Source organism: Lissotriton helveticus, chromosome 8 (assembly GCF_964261635.1).
Source record: "Lissotriton helveticus chromosome 8, aLisHel1.1, whole genome shotgun sequence".
Taxonomy (NCBI): Eukaryota; Metazoa; Chordata; class Amphibia; order Caudata; family Salamandridae; genus Lissotriton; species Lissotriton helveticus.
Genome location: NC_136069.1, coordinates 1312038911 through 1312061830, shown reverse-complemented (window position 1 = coordinate 1312061830; position 22920 = coordinate 1312038911). Strand labels below are relative to the sequence as shown.

The window sequence follows — 22920 nt, the reverse complement described above, 5'->3', positions numbered from 1 at the left end:
TAGGAGTGACTGATAGGAGATCTGTGTGTCCATTTTAGGGTTAGATATAGGTATACTATATCTAAAGCAAAGGGTGAGTACACCACCTTGCCCCAGCTGTCGTGCAGCCAGTTGTGTCAGTTTAGTTAGTCAGTCCAGGGGTGGCACAATACATGCTTCAGCCCCTGGGAGACTTCTGGGTGCACCTCAGCCCTGGGTACAGGGACTTGGAGAGGGCCCAGTGCCAATTCAGTACCGGAGTACAATTTGGATAGAGAGAACAGCTAGGCTGTGGGTCTGATTAGCAGGCCCACAGCCAGGGAAAGTCGTAAACCAGTGCAGCAAAAAGCAAAAATCTGGGTGATCATAGGATTGCAGACCCTACTCTCCTACAAGGGTATTCTGGATATCCCCAGAAAAGCCAGTTGATCTCATCCAGGCGTAGCGTCGAAGGGCTACTGACATGGAAATCGTCCTGCTAGAGAGTCGGCGACATCCAGCCCACAACTGAGGCTGCATCACTCCTGGCGGCAACAGCTTAGGAGAGCACTGTCTGGGCCTCCTCCAGACATTGAGGCCGCACCTGTGCAACCGTGTCCCACACAGAGTGGGAATAACAGCCCAATAGACATGCAGTGTTTACCGACCGCAGTCCCAAGCTAGCGGAAGACAAATTCTTCTTTCCAAGATGATCCAGCTTCTTGGATTCACGTCCCGGTGGAGCGGTAGGGAATGCACTCTTGGAAGTGGAGGCTTGGGCCATCAAGCTCTCAGGGGTGGGGTGTTGGGAGAGGAAAGCGGGGTCGCCCGGAGACGGGCGGTGGAGTTGGGCAATCATCCTATCCACATGATCCCCCGTGTTGGAACTTGACCAGGTGCCCAAAAGGACGTTGGTAAGTGCCTCATTAAACAGCAGCAGGGGCTCCAAAGAGCTTACAGCCGGCTGAAGCACCTCTGTCAGGAGGTTAGTCCTGACCGCCACCGTAGGAAGCTCGAGGTTGAGAGCCGCGGCCGCCCTACGCAACACCACTGCTTATGACGCTCCCTCCTCCGTAGCCACGGTAGGAGAAGACAAAATGCCAAGGTCAGGGGAGGTGTCTAGACCACTGGCATCCCCCAGTTCTTCTCGCCAGTCCTGCTCAGAGTCTAGCTGATTAGTCAGAGGGTCACCTGACTCCTCCCAGTCCGCCTCCTCATCCTCTGGGAGCCAATCTGTCTGAAAAGGGGTCCCAGGAGTGAACATGGGTACAAAAACCAGTTTCGGCGCCGCTGGTCTGGCTCCGGGTCCACATCAGGGTGGAGCCCGGGGTAGACGCTGGCCGGGGTCACAACCGGCGTTGGCTGCAGTAGCGGTGTCAGAGGAAGCTGTGCTGGTGGAGGTGTAATAAGGTCAACCGCCGCCAATCCGGATCCAGGCCTGGATCTAAGGGGCCAGACCGTCGGTGGAGAAGGCTTAGGTCCCCCAACCGAGTCCGGGCTGCCCAAAGATGGCGTGCATCGCCTCATAAAATTTACGGAGCTGGTCAGGAGTCGCTCCGGGTCCCGGGAAGGAAGGGAAACCCGGAGTCGACTCTTTGGGCTCCGCGCGCAGAGCCGCGGGAGGGGCACCACCTGCACCCCTCGTCAGAGTGCGAAAACTTGGAAGACGAGTGATGATGGCTCCGCGACCAGTCCCTCGACCTCCCTGGTGACCAGGACCTTGAACGGTGCAGAGCCAACTGCCGGCACTTAAGAAGCTTTCGGGACCGCTCCCCCAAAGCCTTCGGAGCCATGGACCGGCAGTCGGAGCACGACTTGGGGTCGTGGTTGTGCTCCAGGCAAAAGAGACACATGCGGTGCGGATCCGTAACCAACATCAGGCGGCTACAGGAACCACAAGACTTGAAGCCGGGCATCCCTACGTGGACCAGGAGTCGTAGAATCAAAAAAAGACTTCAACAAAAGTCGCTCAAAAAGTTCAGTCAAAAAGTGACAGAAGGTACTGCTCTGTCCAGACCTGTGCTGGCTGCCCCGGAAAAAGAAAGAACTGATGTCAGCGCCAGAGGGCGGCGTGTAAGTAGCTGCCGTGACGTCATCCCGGCGACCACAACGCCAACGACGGACGTGGAGCCGACCAACACTACCTTTCGATGCGCAGAGGTAATGCTGACGAAAAATCTTTCCGGATCCAGTCTGACGTCTGGGGGTAATTCTAAGGTAAGGCATCTATAACTAACATGTTTCTTTCAGATATTACAGATTTACATAACCTAATCAAAAGTTAATATTAAAGAAAGCTTGAAAAGTTTATAACAAACATAACAATGACATTTCAAGAGCTAAAACATCAGGAAAAGGAGCAGGGAAACAATTGTGTTTAATACTTCAGATGTTAAGGAATGCACTCACACCACCCCATCAATATAGTTGTAGTTTACCAATTATAGAATATGTAGAACTGCATTACGCTGAATGATAAACATTTAAAAACTTACCAGGTGGCATAAGCTTCATCAGAATACGTGCTCCATCTCTAAGTGGTGGCATATTTAGACTACTTCCTAAATCTGCAACTTGCCAGAGAAAAGAAATGTACCTAGGATGCAATGACATAATCTAAAAAAAAAAAAAATAGTAGTATGTAAAAACACTGAGCAACTATGTAACATTTATATGGTTTCAGACAAGTTCTCAAACTGCAGTCAAAAAGATAACCATTATATCCCATAGGATCTTACAACAATTGAATAGACTGCTCACCATTAGTTGTATTCTACTAACAAGCACTGAATATTATACCACATTCTGGCAGCCTAGAAATTATTCTGAAAGCAGTTAGACACCCAGTCCTTCAGATAAATCCAGTCGCCTCTACTTCCCTCCAGAGCCGAATCGGTCTACAACCCTCACTTATATCATCTGTGCACAACTCTTGGGTAAAAAACCCCACACCCCACATCTTATGCGGAAGTTGTGTAGGATATAACTTACCACACTTGGATGTTAACTGCTCAGAAGCCTTCTCTTTTAGAAATGGTTTGTGCCTGTGTTACCTTTGTGCTTACGGAGTGCCATTCTTTAAGCCATTTCTCAAAGCCTCCTTGGGTTTCACGAACAGCAAACAAGGTATTAACGAACAAGTTACTTACCTTCGGTAACGCTTTTTCTGGTAGATACAATATCTGCCTGTGGATTCCTCACCTTGTGAATATCCCCCTTGCGTCAGCAACATTCGGAAATTCTTTTGTAGCTTCGCGCCGACGTGGATCCGGACGTCACAGAGGCACGGCATCGCACGAGACCCCGCTGACGTCACCGGCGCCTATAACAGGCCCACGCCGGCGTGATGACATCAGTTCCGCCCTTTTTTCCATGCCCTTGAGGCACACGGACGGACCGATGACAGTAGAAATATACACAGTATACATAGTATAGAAAACAAGGTAACACACAGTGTGAAGCAAATGCAATAAAACATTTGAAATAAACATTTCCATGACAATAAAATAACACATCATAGAAATTCTGGCATAGAAGAGTGGACAACGGGGAGGCGGGTGGGTCAGTGAGGAATCCACAGGCAGATATTGTATCTACCAGAAAAAGCGTTACCGAAGGTAAATAACTTGTTCTTCTGATAGATACATCTGCCGTGTGGATTCCTCACCTTGTGAATAGAGTCCCACAGCAGTCCCCACTCCCGGAGGAGGGTGTCCACTCTGCTATACCAGGAAATCTTGGAGGACAGAGCGCGCAAAGTGGCAGTCCCTCCTCACCTCGGTATCCAAGCAGTAGTGCTTCGCGAAAGTGTGGAGGGAGGCCCAAGTCGCGGCTCTGCAAATGTCCTCAACAGGAACACCTCTAGACAAAGCAGATGTTGCAGACTTTGCTCTAGTCGAATGTGCTCTAATACCCTCTGGAGGGTCCTTACCAGCCAAAGAGTAGCAGATCTTAATGCAGAGCACGATCCACCTCGACAAAGTCCTCTTATGGACCGCTCTTCCTTTCTTGCAGCCAGCAAAGCCAACGAAGAGCTGGTCGTCCATTCGACAGTCTTTAGTCCTGTCCAAGTAGAAAGACACCGCCCTCTTGGGGTCAAGACGGTGTAACCGCTCCTCCTCCTTGGAAGGGTGAGGGGGAGGATAAAAGGTAGGAAGGGTAATGGACTGACCAAGGTGGAAAGGAGTAACCACCTTTGGCAGAAAAGCAGCCCTGGTCCTAAGAACCATTCGTTCAGCATGAATGGTCAGGAATGGGGGCTTGTAACTAAGAGCTTGAAGCTCACTTACCCTCCTTGCCGAGGTGATTGCCACGAGAAAAACCGTTTTCAAGGTCAGAAGCCTCATGGGACACTTGTGAAGAGGCTCAAAGGGAGCCCCCATCAAAAATGTCAAAACTAGGTTCAAATCCCACTGAGGCACGACAAAGGGTGTAGGAGGGAACCTATTAGTAAGGCCCTTCAAAAACCTTAAAACAATGGGAGACTTAAAAAGAGAAGGCTGGTCAGGCAAACAGATAAACGCCGACAGCGCAGAAAGATAACCCTTCACCGTGGCAACAGCAAGCCCCTGCTGGGCCAGAGAAAGGGCAAACTGGAGCACATCAGATAAATGGGACCTCAAAGGGTCTATAGATTTCTCCCTGCACCAAACAACAAATTTAGACCACCTATAAGAATAGATGGACTTAGTGGAGTCACGCCTGGCTGACAAAATGACATCCACCACATCGTGAGGGAGAGAAAAAGAAATCCGAGTGCCCCGCTCAATCTCCAGGCATGAAGGTGTAAGGTCTGGAGGTGGGGGTGTAGAACCTGCCCCTCCATCTGAGAGAGGAGATCTGCCCTGTGAGGGAGACGGTGCGGCGGGTGAGAGGAGAGGTGGAGAAGGTCTGAATACCACACCCTTCTCGGCCAATCCGGGGCGATCAATATGACTTGGGCCCGGTCTTGGCGAATTTTCCTCAGAACCCGAGGAATCAAAGGTATGGGAGGAAACGCGTAAAGGAGTTGATTTCCCCAACTCAACTGAAACGCGTCCCCCAAGGCTCCTTGCAACGGATACTGGAGACTGCAGAATGACGGGCAGTGAGCATTCTCGCGAGTGGCGAACAGGTCCACCCGAGGAGTCCCCCACATCTGGAAGATGTCGCGAACCACCTCCGGGTGAAGCCTCCACTCGTGGTCGGCAGAGAACTGCAGACTGAGACTGTCTGCACGAACGTTCAGAACCCCGGCCAGATGATTTGCCATCAGACAAATCTGATGGTCCTGAACCCAGGACCAGAGGCGCAGAGCCTCTCTGCAGAGACACTGCGACCCCACTCCTCCCTGCTTGTTGACATACCACATCGCGGTCGTGTTGTCCGTCAGGACTTGAACCGACTGACCGCGAAGGGAAGGGAGGAAGGCCTTGAGCGCCAAACGTATCGCCCGCAATTCCAGAAGGTTGATGTGAAGCAACCTTTCCTCTGGAGACCAAAGACCCTTGACCTCCAGATCCCCCAGATGAGCACCCCAACCCAGGGTGGATGCATCCGATATCACTGTGGCCACCGATGGAGGCAGTTGGAAAGGCTTTCCTTGAGACAGATTGCCTTCCACGCCCCACCAAGACAGATCCGCCGCAGCTTCTCTGGAGATCCTCACTGACTCCCTGAGATCCCCGTTGTGCTGATACCACTGCCTGCGGAGGCACCACTGGAGTGCCCTCATGTGCCAGCGTGCATGGTTGACCAACAGAATGCATGAAGCCATCAGACCGAGCAGGCGAAGAACCTTCAAGACTGGAACGACCGCTCCATTGAAAAATAAAGGAATCATCTCCTGTATGTCGCAAATCCTTTGAGGAGGAGGGAATGCCCGACATACAGTAGTGTCCAGTACCGCACCTATGAACAGGTTGCGCTGTGAGGGCACCAGGTGAGACTTGGGTACATTTATCGAAAAACCCAACCTGTGCAACAACTGAGTTGTCTCCTGCAGATGATGGAGCACCTTCTCTGGCGACTCTGCTTTGATCAGCCAGTCGTCTAGATACGGAAACACGTGAATCCCCGATCTTCTGAGATGAGCTGCCACCACTGCCATCACCTTGGTGAAGACTCGAGGTGCAGTAGTAAGGCCAAACGGAAGGACCACAAACTGGTAGTGCTGTGACCCAACCGTGAAACGGAGATACTTTCTGTGCGACTTCAAGATGGGAATATGAAAATACGCATCCTGCAAGTCGATCGACACCATCCAGTCCTCTTCCAACAGCGCTTGAAGAACCTGTGCAAGAGTGAGCATTTTGAACTTTTCCTGCTTCAGGTAAAGGTTCAAAATCCTGAGGTCCAGGATTGGCCGAAGTCTGCCATTTTTTTGGGGATCAGGAAATACCGGGAGTAGCACCCCTGACCCCTTTCCTGCTCTGGAACCACCTCTATCGCACCCTTTCGGAACAGTGCCAGGACTTCTTCCTGCAGGAGAAGCAGGTGGTCCTCCGAACAATAACCCTGGCAAGGAGGGTAATTGGGAGGGAATTCCTGGAAAGGAAGAGCATACCCATTCTCTACAAGATTGAGAACCCAAAGATCCGATGTTATAAATTCCCAATCTTGTAGAAAATGAGTAAGCCGACCCCCCACTGGGCCCACATGATCCGGAATGGCGGATCTAGGGCTGCTTTGCTGCGTTGGCCGGGGGTTGGGAAGGAGAGGAGGAGGAGGAGGAGGAGGAGGAAGCTTGACGACCTCTAGGACGGAATCTTTGTCTGCCTCTGTACGACTTGTACAGAGTATTCTGCTGCTGCTGAGGCTGCTGCTGGGATGATCTATAAGATCGAAAGGAAGATCGGCCAAATCCCCTGAAGCGTCTTCCGGTAGTACCCCTGGACTGAAGGCCCAAAGATTTTGCAGTGGCCCTACTGTCCTTAAAACGCTCCAAGGCAGTATCAGCTTTCTTTCCAAACAGACCTGATCCATCGAAAGGCAAGTCCATTAATGCAGACTGGACATCAGCAGAAAACTCTGAAGATTTGAGCCAAGCAGCTCTCCTAGTAGCCACAGAGGAACCCATGACTCTTGCCACCGAGTCTGCGGTGTCCAGACCACTCTGGATGACCTGTCTCGCAGCTGCTTGGGTGTCCAAGACTACTTCTTGAAAATCCTTCCTGTCCTCCTCAGGAATGTTTGGAATAATCTGTTTGACAGAGTCCAGTAAAGCATGGATATATCTCCCCATCAGACACGTAGCATTGGTAGATTTTAATGCCATACTGGCTGACGAGAAAACCTTTTTTGCACTTTGGTCCTGTTTCCTGGATTCCTTGTCTCCAGGAACCTGTGGAAACGCTCCAGCAGATTTCTTAGAGCAGGCAGCCTGCACTACCAAACTCTCAGGAAGAGGATGCGTTGTTAAAAATGCAGGATCCTCCGGTGCAGCTCTATACCTCCTCGCCACCGTTCTAGAAACCGCAGGAGCAGATAAGGTTTTTTTCCAGACTTCATAGATAGGTTCAGACAATGCCTCGTTGAAGGGCAACATAGGTTCGATCACAGATGAGGGAGAATGAAGCACCTCAGTTAAAATATTAGGCTTATAATCAGCCGTAGGTAAAGTAATGTTTAGCAAACTCGCTGCCTTCTTAATGACAGTGTGGTAAGGCACCACATCCTTAGATGGAACATTTGATACAGAAGCTAACTCCCATTAGGCGATAGCTCAAGCCCACTGGCCTCGCACAAGTCTTCAAAGGGATCCTCAGAATCCTGCAACTCCCCTTCTTCAGTATCAGAATACCCATATTTCTCCTCTTCTAGAAGTCTCTGGGCCTTCCTCCGAGTCCTTTCTTTCCCAACCGAAGTCAAAGGATTCGGAACCGACTCCGACGGGGTCGGTGCCGGCGTCGAACCCGAAGTCGGACGAGGTCTCTCGACACGAGGTCGGACAAAATCTTGCCTCTGAGTCGCGGGTATCGGCGTCGATGGGATCGGCGTCGATGGAGCCGGCGTCGTGCGCTTCGGCGTCGACGACACAGGTGGTGTCGGAAAATGCCAATGCGGTGGTAGAGCCGGCATAAAAGGCATGAAGGGTGCAGGGGCATAAGCCTGTGGAACCCCTAAGTTAAAGGCCATAGGACCTGTGGCACCAACAGGTGCACCAGACGGGAACATCGCTCTTGAATATACACCAAACATGGCGTTCAGGAACTGGGTAGGATCCTGACCTGGAGTCGGAAACTCAGGATATGGACCTCTTGGATGTTCCCGGGGAGGCGGAGTCGATACGACGTCGACCTCTTCTTCGGGCGCCGGAACCGGAGTCGATGAACCATCAGGTGCCGGAACTTCGGCTCCACCAGCCCCCTGCTCCTCACCTTCATCCTCCTGACCAGAAGGATTGGTTGGCATCGGAGAATGGACCTGTTCTTGAGGTTCGGGAGAATCCGGATGCGAAGCCTCTTCGTGTTCAGACTCCGAAACCTCCACTTCTTTACCCATGAGTTTGACCTGGGACTTCGGTCTTGAGCCAGAGTCCTTCCCAGAGCGATGACGTGACTCATGGGTCCTCTTCCTGTGCTTCTTCCTCGATGACTTCGAAGCGTGAGCCGAGGATGACTCCGAGTGCGACCTCGAACGAGACCTCGACCTCGACTTCGACCTCGATCAGCGAGATCGAGATTTCGATGACTTCTTGGCTTTCTTGCTCTTGAATTTCGCCACGAGGAGATTTGTCTCCCTCTCTCTCAAGGCCTTCGGAGTCATCTTCTTGCAGCAGGAACAGTCCTCGACATCATGGTCGGAGCTCAAACACCAGACACAACATTCATGAGGGTCGGTGATTGACATGGTCTTGCCACATTCACCGCAGGCTTTAAACTCAGTCTTCTTCGACGACATTCCGAAGAGAATGAACAAAGACACAAATATAAGGAAATAGTAACAAAGTTACTGTAAGCTACTACACGATCCCTGAAAACCGTTAGCGTCGACGACGCGGAAAAAAGGGAACTGATGTCATCACGCCGGCGTGGGCCTGTTATAGGCGCCGGTGACGTCAGCGGGGTCGCGGGCGATGCCGTGCCTCTGTGACGCCCGGATCCACGTCGGCGCGAAGCTACAAAAGAATTTCCGAATGTTGCTGACGCAAGGGGGATATTCACAAGGTGAGGAATCCACACGGCAGATGTATCTATCAGAAAGTGATATTAATTACAAGCTATGCCAAATAAAGGACCAGGACACAAACGAGTAAATTTTATCTTAAGGACCTTTTCATCATACTGAAAAAAAGTCATGACTTCATTCATCTACCTAACTAACTACATTCAAGAATATGGCCACCCTGGAATCAGACTTCAAGAGTACACTGCTTCAGTGTCCTTCCTTCTTCCCAGAGAACGAATAAACAAGACTTAAAAAAATAATGTTTTACTGGCATCAAGAAACATGCAGAATTCTGGATCCGGGGGGAGGTTATTTCATTCCCAGCCCTGCGAGAGAAGTATGGAATGGGGGAGACTGAACACTATAGATATGCACAAATTAAACACGCCTTGCAGGGTGCCATCCCTTCTGACTCAATCCTTGCCGCATCATCACCCCAGGAGATTAGACTCCTCACTGACCACTTAGATAGGAAGGCGATTTCCCTTACATATCGGAAACTTGTCAATAATCTCCCTGACCCCACGGTGGTCCTCCGTAGCAGATGGGAGGTGGATCTGGGAGACATAGCTGATGAGGACTGGTTACATGCACTGGCCTCGCCTAGAGAGACCATCATACCTTCACGACTGAAACTGGTACAATTAAAAATACTACATCGGGTGTACTATTCCCGTACTCTACTACATAAACTAGGGCGTACCCCGGAACCTACCTGCCTCAGAGGTTGTGGATCCCCAGGGACTTTTTATCATATTTTATGGGATTGCCCCAAAATACAGTCTTATTGGGAGGAAGTGTTGTGTGAGATATCGGAGGCGGCGGGGGTTGTGCTACAGAAGGACCCTAAGTGTTGTATACTAAACATTTGGTCTCCTACCGATATGAACAAGGGATTGCAGCTCTGGGCGACACTGGGTATGGCCATTGCAAAGCGTAACATTGCTCGGAGGTGGGGATCTGGTGTGAAACCCTCCTGTACTCGGTGGTGTAATGATATGGACTCGGCAATGGTAGCAGAAAGGGCAGTATATGTGCATAGAGGATGCCCTAAGAAATGGTCGAGGATATGGAATAATTGGAACGAATATCGAGGGAACCTGTGTGAGCCTCCGGAGGAACTGCTTGAACCTGATGTTGACCAATAGAGGGGGTGCTACAGTGTCTTTGCTATACGATGCCTTCTATCTGTTTTTTTGGGGGTATGGCGGGGATGTCTTTGGAGTGAGTGTGCTGGGGACCGATATAGGTCCCTACGATGTGTACAGTATAACTTGGAGTACATCTGAAGGGGGGTCATGGTTGCAATTACGAGATGTACCGTACTAGGCGGGGGGAGGCGCAGGGAGTGCCAGGCGAGGCTAGTGATATGGCTCGTGAAGGGGACTGTCTCCATGATATGATGATGTGCTTAGGACCCGATCGAAAATGATTGTATAATGTAACCCTGTAGGATGTTGATAATGACTGGTACGATCCTAATTCTCATAGAGACAAGTTATGGTTGTTTATTATAAAATGAGACGACATAGGTCAGTGAACACTACTGTCCGAAAGTATTCAGATGTTATTTACACGATTTATGACTTGGCAAGGATGGCCGTTACCACAGATTTGATGTTTTATATGCTTTACGTATGATAAATAGCGGCCAGCCTCCGGGTTGTGTGCTAGACGCTGTGCTGTGTATTACTGAATCTTTAATAAACGTCTTTAAAAAAAAAAAAAAAAAAAGAAACATGCAGAATTGCCAAAGTTTAATTTACCAATTTATTTTTCATATTTGATCAATTATTCGTTTTACACTGAAGGGAAAGTACTGTTGTTTTTTGTGTGTCTACATTGTGTACTAACCATAAAACATTTTCAGGTTATCTTGAGAGGAGTAAATTTAGCAACTGGCTATGCTGCAACTACACCAACAAGAACAAGGGATTAGCCCTAGGTATGCAGAATTCCACACATCTCGTGTTAGATTATTGCATTTTAATATTTCCATTACGTTGCCAGAAAGCTCAAATAAGTTGTGTTTTCTTCATGGCCCGGGTTTCCGCAGATCAGCTGGCACTGATAGTGAAAGGACGTTGTTGGCCAATTAATGGTGCTGCTTGGATGCTGGACCAACAGATTCTCTCCTGCTAGACTGACCAATCACAAAAGAGAACCACTGCATAGCGTATTCTTCCAGCCATCCACCAATCACCACAGCAAATGGTGTGACTGAGTAAGTCAAAGTAGCAGGTGTGGAAGCTAGAATCTGACTCTTCAAGAAAAGCTCAGCAGAGCATCATGGCTTTACTACACGACTGTGGATGTCATTCTAGGTGAATTCAATGTGGAGATATCATGGATAGACCAAAGCGCCTTCTCTCTAACCTACTGGATGTAGAGGTGCAGTTGCAGTTGGCAGGACTAACAGAATACTCACCTCTGTGCTGGTAAAAAGCTCACTATGGCTATTAAGCAAGCACAGAAAACCCCTCACAACAATGTGACTTGTTGAAGAAACAGAAGATTAGAGATCGAGATAAACACACTGCTAATGTCTGGAACATTGACCAGACTAGCTTCAAAGCCCTCAGAATTTTTTTTTTCCAGCCCAATACATGCAGACAGTTGTCAGAATCACCCCAGGAGGATACCAATATTCTGAGAGGCACCTTAGATCTCTCTGGTTGGGTTTAGAGGCTGTAACTCTATCTGCAGATCTTCCTACTAGTTAACCATATATACACTCCCTCCCAGGAAGCTGACAAGAAATTCACAATTTTCTGAAACCAACAGCAACTTTTTAAACCTTGGAAAATGAGACCGCTCCCAAAGCCAGACCCTGCAAGTCCATCCATTTTCTGAGTTAGGTAAATCTAGCTCAGCAGTTTCCAACAGAGGGCTAGTTAACAAAGATGTCAACACAAGAGGTTCTGGTGGAGTGCCATATGGAGACTCGAAGTCGCCACTCTTGTCTAGTTTTGCTATAGATGAGTTTAAGGCATATGTGCTTACTGCTTCATTGATCTATGTCCTGCCTTGGTTATAAGTATCTGCACAAATAAAACTCATTGTCCAGAGCAAGTAATGCACTGAAGCTCACTACTGTCTAAGCCCAGTCTTAATCCAGAAAAAGTAAAGTCTGAAGCACCATATGTGAAAACTGCAGAAACCTCAAATGATCTCAAATTAGGAAAGAGCTCACTCCAATTGTGTTTGTCCATTTAATTCTAGTACTTTTAATTTGTAGTATTCATAATGTAGGAGCAATATTTCAGGGACACCTGTTTTAACACTACCAGACTGAACATTTCTTTAAACCACTATAGCTACTTTTCTACTCTTTGGTTTTGTCACTCAAACTTTCTTACACTGGACAAAAAATAGTCATACACTTGAAACAGAGAAATGGCAAGCTTTCTTAATGACATCCAGGCAACTGTGTAGTCAGAACAGAGAACACCAGCTTGTAGCACCAGCTCGATTTTAAGTAGACAGAGGAGTTAAGAGACAGGTCAAATATGCTTCAGGGGAGAAAATAGTGAACACATTTTTTGAAGAATTTTATTGCTGTTTTCAGAAATAAACATGGGAACAAACAACTTGTTCAGGCAGTAGTAGTACTAAGCACAAAATATAGGGGCAGGCCGAAGTTAGTAATACACAAATAATTGGAGTTTTAAGCAACCATGATGTTGCTTTACAAGTCAGAGATCCCTGGCATCACAGAAATATAAAATGATACCACCTCTCCCAGCATAGTGTGATGTGCTTGAAAGGGTACAAAGTGACTTGCTAAATGGGCACTTCATATAATAAACCCCGGTGCATGATCCTCTGCAATTCCTGAACAGGTCCCCCTCGACCTCCAATGTTTTTAGCAGTGTCCCTTTTTTTCATCAGAAGTCCAATCTTTATCAAAGTTTTAGTTTCATCAGCTGAGTCTAGGTCCTCTGCTAGGGCCAGGAGCAACATGCTGGCAAGGCACTATCTAACTTTTACTACCAGAACCTGGGAGACCTTACCCAAAATGTCTGGATCAAACCGCAGCCCCAATTAGGACCAACATTAAGTTATAAGGTCTCCTCAATGTAAACTGTACACCATGCAGGTGGTAAACAATTATTGAGCAAGTTAATGTTACCTTCTATTGAGGTTACTCCTGTGCATAAATAAGGGTGAACCACCTGCTCCTGCAGATACCCTTTTAGCCCCGAGAATCCATGGTGGGCTAAAGGGGTCCATGCATCCCATTCCCATAACCCTTTGGTCCGTCCACAACCAAATACCCGTATTCATCTCTGCATAGTCCAAATGCCCACAATGCTTTTATCCCCAACACACCAAAACTACAGCACCCATTCAAGGCTCAGGCAAATTGTCCCTAGATAAAACCACCTGCAAAACTAAAGAAGGCCTAGAAGATAAAACAGACAAGTAGGTCCACATATCTTTTCTATCGTCTGGCACTTGTGACATCTAGAAGTACGAGTTACTTACCTTCGGTAACGATGCATCTGGTAGAGACTATTCTAGCCGCAGATTCCTTAACGTGGAATTCTCCCCAGGCGTGAGTCTGGATCCGGAAAACTTTTCTGCCACAGCAACCCTGCGCACCTGGGGGACGGCACCACGTGACTCCACCCTGACGTCATCCGCGCCGGTGAAGTCAGCGAGGATACACAAGTCCCACCCCGGTGCGCCTACGTCAGTTTTGTTCGGGGAACTTTCTGCGCCACAACTCGGAGCCATCACAACCAAAACTGTGAGAATACTGGAACAGTGTGCCAAAACCCAGCTATACAGAAGGGAAAGAAACGAAAGGTGAGGAACAGCATATCCAGAATAGTGCCAGGCACTAAGGTACCAAGTCATGGAACGAACGATGAGAGCGCAACTACTGGAAGCAATCCTGCAACCAACAGAACAGACTCCCTGGAAACAGAAATGCATGCGAAAAAAGAGCACAGCAGATGAAGAAGTCCGCAAACACTGCCCGGAGTCAAGAAAGGGTCCAAGGCAGGAATGGAAGCACAACGACAATTCATCCCCCAACACCACCAGCAGGGGGCAGCTCCTAAAAAGGACCTCAACCCCAAGGACTGCAAGAATCAGAAGTGCAAGCAACACAAGGAAGCAGGGCACAACGAACCGTACATTTGAGATCAAATGCATGGGCGCTTAAGTACCAGGCATCCGCCCACCAATCCCCAGAAAGGTAGGAATGGAGCAATGGCAACAAGGCGAGCATCCCCCTGGGAGGGAGTAAGAAAAAAGCACTCACATAGGACCGCTTCCCTGAAGCAGGCGAGTGTAGAAGACCGAGAAGGTTCCTCTCAGAAACGGGAGGAAGGGCGGGTCGTGAAGGAAGGGCGGGTCGTGAAGGAATCTGCGGCTAGAATCGTCTCTACCAGATACATCGTTACCTAAGGTAAGTAACTCGTACATCTGATAGAGACTACTAAAAAACAGATTCGTTAACATAGAATAGATACCCTAGCCATACCCCAAAGGGGAGGAGGGTTCTGTGATCAGACCTCCCCTGCTCGGACGAGCCCAAGACCCCTCAAAAGGGGACCCACGACGGGGACATGTAAAATAGCCCCGTCCACCGCAGCAGGGATAAGGCTCAAGCCCTAAGCTGAAGAAAACCTCAACATCGTGGAGGAACACCTGCCCCACAGGGGATGTGTTAGAACGATAAAGAGGTAACCCAGCCTTCACCAACAGGAGAAAGCAATACTAAGGGGGGGGAGGGGGGAGAAACCAGAACACCCCAAGCCCAGTCAATGCACAAGGGACCTCCACCGGAAGCCCCAAGGCACAGGCAGCGCGCAGAGGAAGAAGAGCCACCTACAGACCCCAAGGAAAAGAGGCCGAATACGGCGAGCCCTCCACCGGGAAACATACCCAGTGAAGAGGGCCACCAAGCCCATCACAGCTTTAAGCCAAGGACAAGACTGAACGACGCCTCAGCAGTAAGCAGGTAGAAGAATATGAGTGGAAGCTCACAATGGCCCTGCAGGACAAAAAGCAAGAGCTTCAGGGCCCATGCCAAGGTTGCCTGCCACAGAGCAGAAGAGCAGGCGGGGACAGCCAGCCGCTAACAACGCCACAAAACAAACGCCCTGGACCACTTCGGGCTCAGAATAAGGGCAAGCTAGTAAACCTTCCCGAACGACCCCAAAAGTGGAACGCTCCGGGCAGAACCAATCCACTAAGTAGTGAGAGCAGCAAGAAGATGAGGAGTACAAGTAGGACGGACCAGGCTGGCAACACAGGAAACTATGCCCTCAGAAACACCAGACAGAGGTCCTGACAAATGGCAGGCAAAGGACAAAACACCACGGCCACTCCGTAGATGGCCAAGCCATGCCCCAGTAAGGACCAAAGGCCGCACCATTGCGATACAGCAACACCAGGGAGGGAGATGAACCCACCAGGGGGAGTCTACACCCTCCCCACAGAAGACAGAGCTATACGATAGCTACACATACCCCACATAGGGTAGGACACGTCCCAAGAAAGCATGGGAACCACTCTTAGGGAAAAAACAATCCCACATCAGAGGACAAAATCATAGACCTGCGGCAGAAACCACAGAAGGCTTAGCAGTCAGACAGAAAACACATTCATACCAAAAAAGGGGGCTGAACAAGTAGCCAACTGAAGAGTGGGGCCAACCAAGGTCCCAGAGGGCACAGAATCCCTCACAGAACGTGTAACACCCGTCCAAAAACCAAATATCAGGATCAAGTGGGATAAGGTCTCCCACCAAGCTCCGGAGGATCAGCAGACCAACCTACTAAGGAGGAGGAGGAGGAGGATGGAGCCCCGCAAGAAGACGCTGCATGAGTATTGAACAACAGGACCCCGTCAAAAGGGAGGTCGATTAGACGCTCTCTTATATTTTCAGGGAAAACAGCATTGCGTAGCCAAGCATGGCGACGGAGAGCCACAGAAGTGGCCATAGCACGGCCAACAGCACAGGCAACATCCAAAGCCGCACGAAGAATAAACGTGGCAAACTTCCTACCATCCAACACATGGCCCTGCAGATCAGCAGGGGCCCCTTCATGAAAAAAATGAGAAAGAAGGGACTCCACAGAATCCCACAGGCTAGAAGTAGCCCTGGTGAGCACACACAAAGTGTTAAGCACCCTCAAGCCAGCGCCGGAAGAAGCAAAGACATTTCATCTCCATGAGTCTAACCACCTGGCCTCCCGAGACGTAGGAAACACCACCAAAGACAAACACGGAAAGGCATTTCACAGTAGAGCGCCTTGAGTAGAAGGGTGGAAAGAAAGACAGATCTGGTTGTGCGGAGCAGGACGTTGATGGTGCAGTAGTGCCTAAGGTACCGGATCACCTGTGGCAGGGCGCCCCCAAGCCTCCTTGAGAGAATTAATGAGAGACGCTTCACAGGGAAGGAACAACTCCCGTCCACCAGAGCTCTGGTGGAGAATCTCCAAGAGGTGGTCCGTGGGAAATGGAGTGACAGGTTCACCCATCCTCAGGATACCAGCAGCAGTGGAAATGCCCGGACAAAAGCAACACTGGCCTCAGTAGGGCGCCATGGAGGTGAAAGTAATTCCTGCGTGGGCGACGGCTGCAGACTGAGCCGCCCATCCCCAAGTCCAGGAGAAAGCGGCCAGCCCCGGCATATAGGAGGATCCGCTGAGGAATGGGGAACCTGAGGGGCCCTAGGGGAGGGCGGAGATACCGGTGGAGAAGCCACCCGCAAGCCATGGAAAGAAGGGTTTGAGGTTTTAGGCCGTGGGGATGGCGAAGAGCCTCCCCTGGAAGAAGCCGGTGAAAAGGCAACTACACAGCGCCCTGTCTCCAGAGATGAACACACCAGCAGGTGACGGTCCTCAGGAGAAGAAGAGATCTCAGGAGACTAATCCAGAGCCCGGCGCCGGTCATTGGAGTCCGCCATCGGCGCCTGATCAGCGTCGACCAGCGCCGGAATGGGCCCACGTGGCGCCGGGCTGGCTCCTGCCACCACATGCTCTCCAGGAGAACGGGGCGCGGCCGATGCCGAAACGGTGAAGGCGCGGCACCGGCTCGACCTCAGACAGGGCAGCTGGCCGTGCCGAGGACCGAGAGGGACTTGGAAAGGCGCCCCAGGCTCCGGCCTCCACCCTTGACCCCACCGGATCCGGGGAGGAAGGCTCCCGGCGCTGAAACGGCGCCGGCTCGACCTTTGGTGAGGCAGCCGCCTGCTCAGAGAATCGAGAGGGACTCTGGGACAAGCCCGGAGTCACGGCGATCGCCTGCAACACCACAGGGAGCCCCAGAGGGATTTGCGGCGAGGCAGGGACACTAGGCACCAACGAGGGAAGCCCCAAAGGACTACACCTCGATGACGCCACCCTCCTACGACCTGAAGACGAAACCTTCGGTGCCGGGGCTGCGGAAGTCCCCGCGCTAGGCAAGGGATCCGCAGACGTCACAGGAGGTGGAGAAAGGGCCAAAGAAGCCTGCAGCGCTGCCACGTAGGCTGTCATTTGGGCCCTAGTCGCCTCGGCGCCAGGAAACAGGAGTGGGCACCTATCTTGGGAGGAGCCAGTGCCCACCGCGGAAGGAGGACAAGGCCTCAGAGACATACTGAAAGACCTACCAGCCGGTGAGCCAAGCCCAAAGGGCCGTGGCAAAAGGCGATCCTGCAGACAAAACCAGCGGTTGCTTGCCTCCGAGGTAGGGGACGGACGCTGGGATGACACTGACCTGGATAAGCGCACCAATAGCAACTTCATCAGGCGCTCCCGCCGTGATTTAGGCTTTAGGTGTTGGCAGGCGTCGCAACTCTCCGAGTCGTGGTGCTCACCCAGGCGCCACATGCAAATCGGGTGAGGGTCAGTCACCGACATGGGACGTGCACAGGAAGTACACATCTTGATGTCTGTAGGCATTCGCACATTGTTCCACTAAATGCCAAAGCGTAAGAAGAGAATGGAAGGCCTGAAAACAGGCCAGGACAGTATCCGGATTCGCGTTGCACGCGGAAAGAGAAAAAACTGACGTAGGCGCGCCGGGGTGGCACTTGTGTATCCTCGCTCACGTCACCGGCGCGGACGAGGTCTGGGCGGAGTCACATGGTGCCGTCCCCCCAGCGCGCAGGGATGCTGTGGCAGAAAACTTTTCCGAATCCAGTCTCATGGCTGGGATAATTCTACGTTGAGGAATATGTGGCTAGGAGCCTCCATCAGATATACAATTTAAAGTGTGTTGAGATTGTTTCTTGAAAACTGGAGGAACTAAGTCTGACATTTTAATCTCCTTAAGCATGGCAGAAAACATTTCAATAAAGCACTCACCATAATAAAGATCTCAGAAAGTAGTCTTGTTGCAATAAACATACAATTTAGATCTACACCGACAGAACAAGATCCAAACCAAGGGGGAACAAAAAGACAACGTCCGAGAAGACACTCCACAATCATGAGAGAACTGAAGCATAGTGGTATCCCTTGAACCATCCATAGCGCTGCCCATCTGCTGATTCACCAAGGTATAACCAACGCCGTGAACGCTGGATCTGATACCCACTACAAGGGATTAAAAAGCAAACTAAAGCATAGACCACCATCAAGAACTATATCATATCACTTTCAGAAGAGTTCCTCCCAAGGTACCTTCCTGGCTCATCTTAATTCAGCAACTGTTGTTGCTGAACCTGACTCCGCATAACAGCTGCTGCAATTAAATGCCTTTCACTACTCTGCTTTACAGTAGAAACCAGTTCTTGCCTAAAACTGGCATCAACTCAACTTGGAAGCTTTTGCCTACATTTTCATTGAGACCATTTTGAAGTTAAAACAATTAACTGATCCTAGATGGCAGACACTACTTGGTATGGTAAATACAAAAAATTAAGATTGTTTTAAAAGAAAGGGCAGCATTAAAAAGGGGACAGGAAGTAGCACTTGAGAGAGCTAGCAGCACTCATGAGTGACAGCAATGTGGAAAGCGGAGGAGAAGCATACGAGAGAGAGAGTACTCAAAGGAGAGGGCAGAAAAAACATGCACTTTTTTGGAATGCTTAGTAAAAAAAGAAAAATATTGTTACGAAGAAGAGCGGTGTCCCTCGCAATTTGCGCAATGTCTGTTTGATTCCTGTCCTCTGCCATGAAAGAGCTGGGGGGCTCTTGTGGTGGCAGGGCCTGGCATTGTCTCCACACTAACTCTCTATGGTAGCCTTGAAACGGTCAAAACTGATCAGGAAATTGTGAAGCAAGGATAGAAATGCGTGCAAAATCAGCATTTTCACCAAATAGGGGTGACCCATCAACAGAAATTACCATAAGGGATACCTGCATGTCTCCAGAAAATCCAGTGGATTGCATCCACACCAGAGCACCAAACTAGTGCCTACCGCTCACTCCAAGCAATCAGTAGTATCGAGGCCAGTCCTAACTGCACATCTGTCTGCATCCTGGTAATCCAGAATTGGTTTGAGCTGAAGCGGCTCAAAACTTCCCTGGAGCCACTGGCAAGATCTCAATGGTCATGTTCCATAGTGCATGCGTATAACAGCCTAATAGACAGACCGCATCGACTGACCTCAATGCCAAGCTGGCAGATTAGAAGATATGCTTCCCGAATGCTTCAATCCTTTTGGATTCCCTATCAGGTGGAGTCATAGGAAATTCATTAGGATTCACATTACTGGTGGAAGCTTGGACCACCAAACTCGCAGGAGAAGGATGTTGTATAAATAAATAGGGGGGCGTGGCCAAGATAGCGGCGTGAGCGGATGTGTCCTCCTGAGCTCCAGCCGCTTGCAGCATAGGTTTTCGCTATCTGGAAACCCCTTTTCAGCCACCTCCACAGTCCGATCGGCACCCCCAGTGGCCCCAGGTGTTAGTAGAGCCGGAGGTGTCCAGCGGGGACCTTTCTGCAGCGACGACCGCACGGACTGCTGTGAGGCCTGCGAGTGAGGCGTGGCGAGGGGGCGGAGCAGGTGTTGCGCCCGGGAGAAGCCGGGTGTAGAGACGGCAGCATGGGGCAGAGCTACGCGAGGTCCGGTGCGGCTGTGGTGGGTCCAGCCCGCGCGTGTATATAGTGCGAAGCGACGGGTTGGATATTGCCCGACAGCTACTGCGGACCCATCGCCAGCCGGGAGGCTTGTCCGGTGTGAGCCCCCGCCGCCAGTCCCGGATCGGAGGAGCAGAGTGCAGCGGCGGGCTGAGCACGGCCTTCCCCGGCCCCGCGAGGGGCCTAAGTGGATGCATTAACGGGGTCTGGCCGGCACCCATACCGCGACAGAGCGTGAACACAGGCGCCTCAGACGCCATAAAGCGGACCAGAGGTGAGGAGCGGCTTGGCGGCAAAAGAGGGCGGACATTGGGGGAGACGTCACTGCGGGGCCCCCAGACACAGAGTGGAGCGACCTGTGGTGTGGCTACTGCCCGGGGAGGACCGGCGAGGAATTTACCTGCGACTCTGCGTCCAGTAAATTGAACAGCTGCAGCCAGGAACAGAGTTGATCGGGCAGTGGACAGCAGGGCCGACTCGAGGAAGCCCACTATCAGGGGGCCAGACTTACACCTCCAGGCCAAGTAGTGGAGGGTCACAGCGGCCGGGCCACAAGCCCCAGCAGCTCGGAGTCAGTCTCAGTGGTATGAGCACACCCCAGGGGACAGTTTTGGTGGCGGTCAGGGGGTGTTGTCGGCGGGCACCTGCTTGCAGCAGGGAATACCTTGGGGAGTCGGCCTAGTGTGGGCACTATTCGGAAGAGCGACAGTAACCTTGATACGCCGAGCACTGCAAAGGGGTTCCGTGGGTCAGGCGCTGGCGAGACGGGCCTGATCGAGGTGGCCGGGTCAGCACAGAACGCGTCAATCAGAGACGCACCCCCCACCAAAGCTCCCTAAGGCCCTATTGACCACTGAGCTCCCCACGAGGTCAAGATCGCACTCCCGGAGTAAGACTGCCAGGAATCCACGAGCACAGAGGCGCCTCGGAGCTAAGTGATCTCCCCAGGTCAGTCACCCTAGGGCGACGACGTGGCTGTTATGTCAGGGGTGAGGATCCGAAAGGACCAAACGGTGAAAGAGATGTTTGCTAAAGCTCAACCGTCCCCGCCAGTCAAAGACAAATCGCCAGCCGAGACCGCGACAGTTGGCGCGGAACCTATCACGAAAGCCTTCTTGGAATCTCTTTTCACGGCTCTGAGGGATGACATCCACACACTCAAGAAGGAATTTACGGAAGAGATCCGGGATGTGCGCAGGGACATGGATGGCATTGGGGAACGGGTGATGAAGCTTGAAACCAAACAGGAGGGTCGAAACGCCGAGATTGAGGCATTGCAGCAAGAGATTATAAGAATTCATGATCAACAGGTGGATTTGCAAACCCACCTCGAGGACGTAGAAAACCGCTCTTGGTGGCAAAATATACGCATCCGAGGGGTGGCGGTGTCAGAGGATACCAAGGACCTGTTCAAATTCTCAAGAGAACTTTTCAACCATGTTCTGGGACGGCCCCTGGAGACAGATCTGAGGTTGGATAGAGCACATAGGGCAGGACCCCAGCGGGCCGCGATGGCTCCTCCACCAGACATCTTAGTCTGCATACAGGACTTCTGAACAAAGGAGGAAATTCTCCAGAAAGCACGACGCCTGCACCCCATCGCTTTCAAGAACCAATTGACGACCCTATTTCAAGACCTGTCTGCACTTATGTTGCAGAAACGCCGGATCTTCAAGCCCGTCACAAATTATCTCCAACAACATAATATTCCCTACAGTTGGGGCCATCCCTTTCGTATCGTGTGTAAACTGGAGAACAAGCTCTACCAGCTCCGATCCCTGAAGGAAGCATGGGTATTGATCCACCGGCAGAGGAGGAGGACTTGCCGACCCAGCCTGGTGGCTCGGGGGGCACGGCATCCCAATGACGACAACAAGGCAGTAGACGTTGTGTCAAGAAACCCACAAAAACCGAGATTGAGGATGGTCAGCGGGCAGCGGTGGAAGCTGTGGCGTCGGACCTCCCTCTACACATCCAAGTTGAATTCTTCGCACGGATCCCTTGAGAGGGAGGGTTGTTAGATGTTCTTATACGGTCGGCGGCAGGAGGAGGGGGAGGTAGTGACTGATTTGCATTTCCCCATGTTAAATGACTGCCAGTCACCTGTGAAGATGATGGATTATGGTTTGGTTTGCTATATTTCTCTTTTCTTTGCTGTTGTGGGGTTTCAGGTTTGGGAGGGGGTACTCTATCAATCGCCTCAGGTTGATGGACGATGAAGTGGACCATGCTTAAACTGTTGGGGGGGTGTTACCTTCTCTTTACAGCAAGTTAACAGGGGTGGAAAGGTTGGGGAAGGGAGGGGGGGGGTTCCAGGTCCATGAGTGCTTGTATGTGTGCGGTAGAAGGGGGTTCCTGTTTGATCGGTGGTGTTAGAGGGGCGGCCTATGGCAGAATATTCAGCTCCTCGGGCTAGGTATGCCACAGGAGCATTGCAGAGCTGGGACACAGAAGGTACAGGATTAGTGTTGAACTATGCCAGCGACTTAATTACGTCTTTTCACTTCGAATGTCCGAGGCCTCAACAACCCCGTGAAGCGGAGGGCAGATCTATCGTTTCTGGAGAACTCAAAAGCTGATATTGGTCTTCTCCAGGAAACACACTTATTATCCAAAGATTGTCATAGGATGAAATAACGCAGCTTTCCATTCCAATTCTTTTCCTCAGGCCCCACTAAGACGGCGGGGGTGGAGATACTAGTGGCCCAGCACTTCAGGGGGAAGGTGTTACAGAAGGTAGCCAAGATACGAGGGAGACTGCTCTCCTATAGATTTTCCCTGGGGGAA

The 22920-nt window shown here is 50.9% G+C and overlaps 1 protein-coding gene across 1 annotated transcript in view; it reads right to left on the bottom strand.

Moving 5' to 3' along the window:
- The window catches only part of USP9X (ubiquitin specific peptidase 9 X-linked), a 1542050-nt gene that overhangs the window by 747540 nt on the left and 771590 nt on the right, over nt 1–22920 (bottom strand). Inside the window, exon 21 of the mRNA XM_078658291.1 lies at nt 2454–2574. Coding sequence (XP_078514417.1) covers nt 2454–2574 — 121 coding nt within the window. The remainder of the gene's footprint in view (nt 1–2453; nt 2575–22920) is intronic.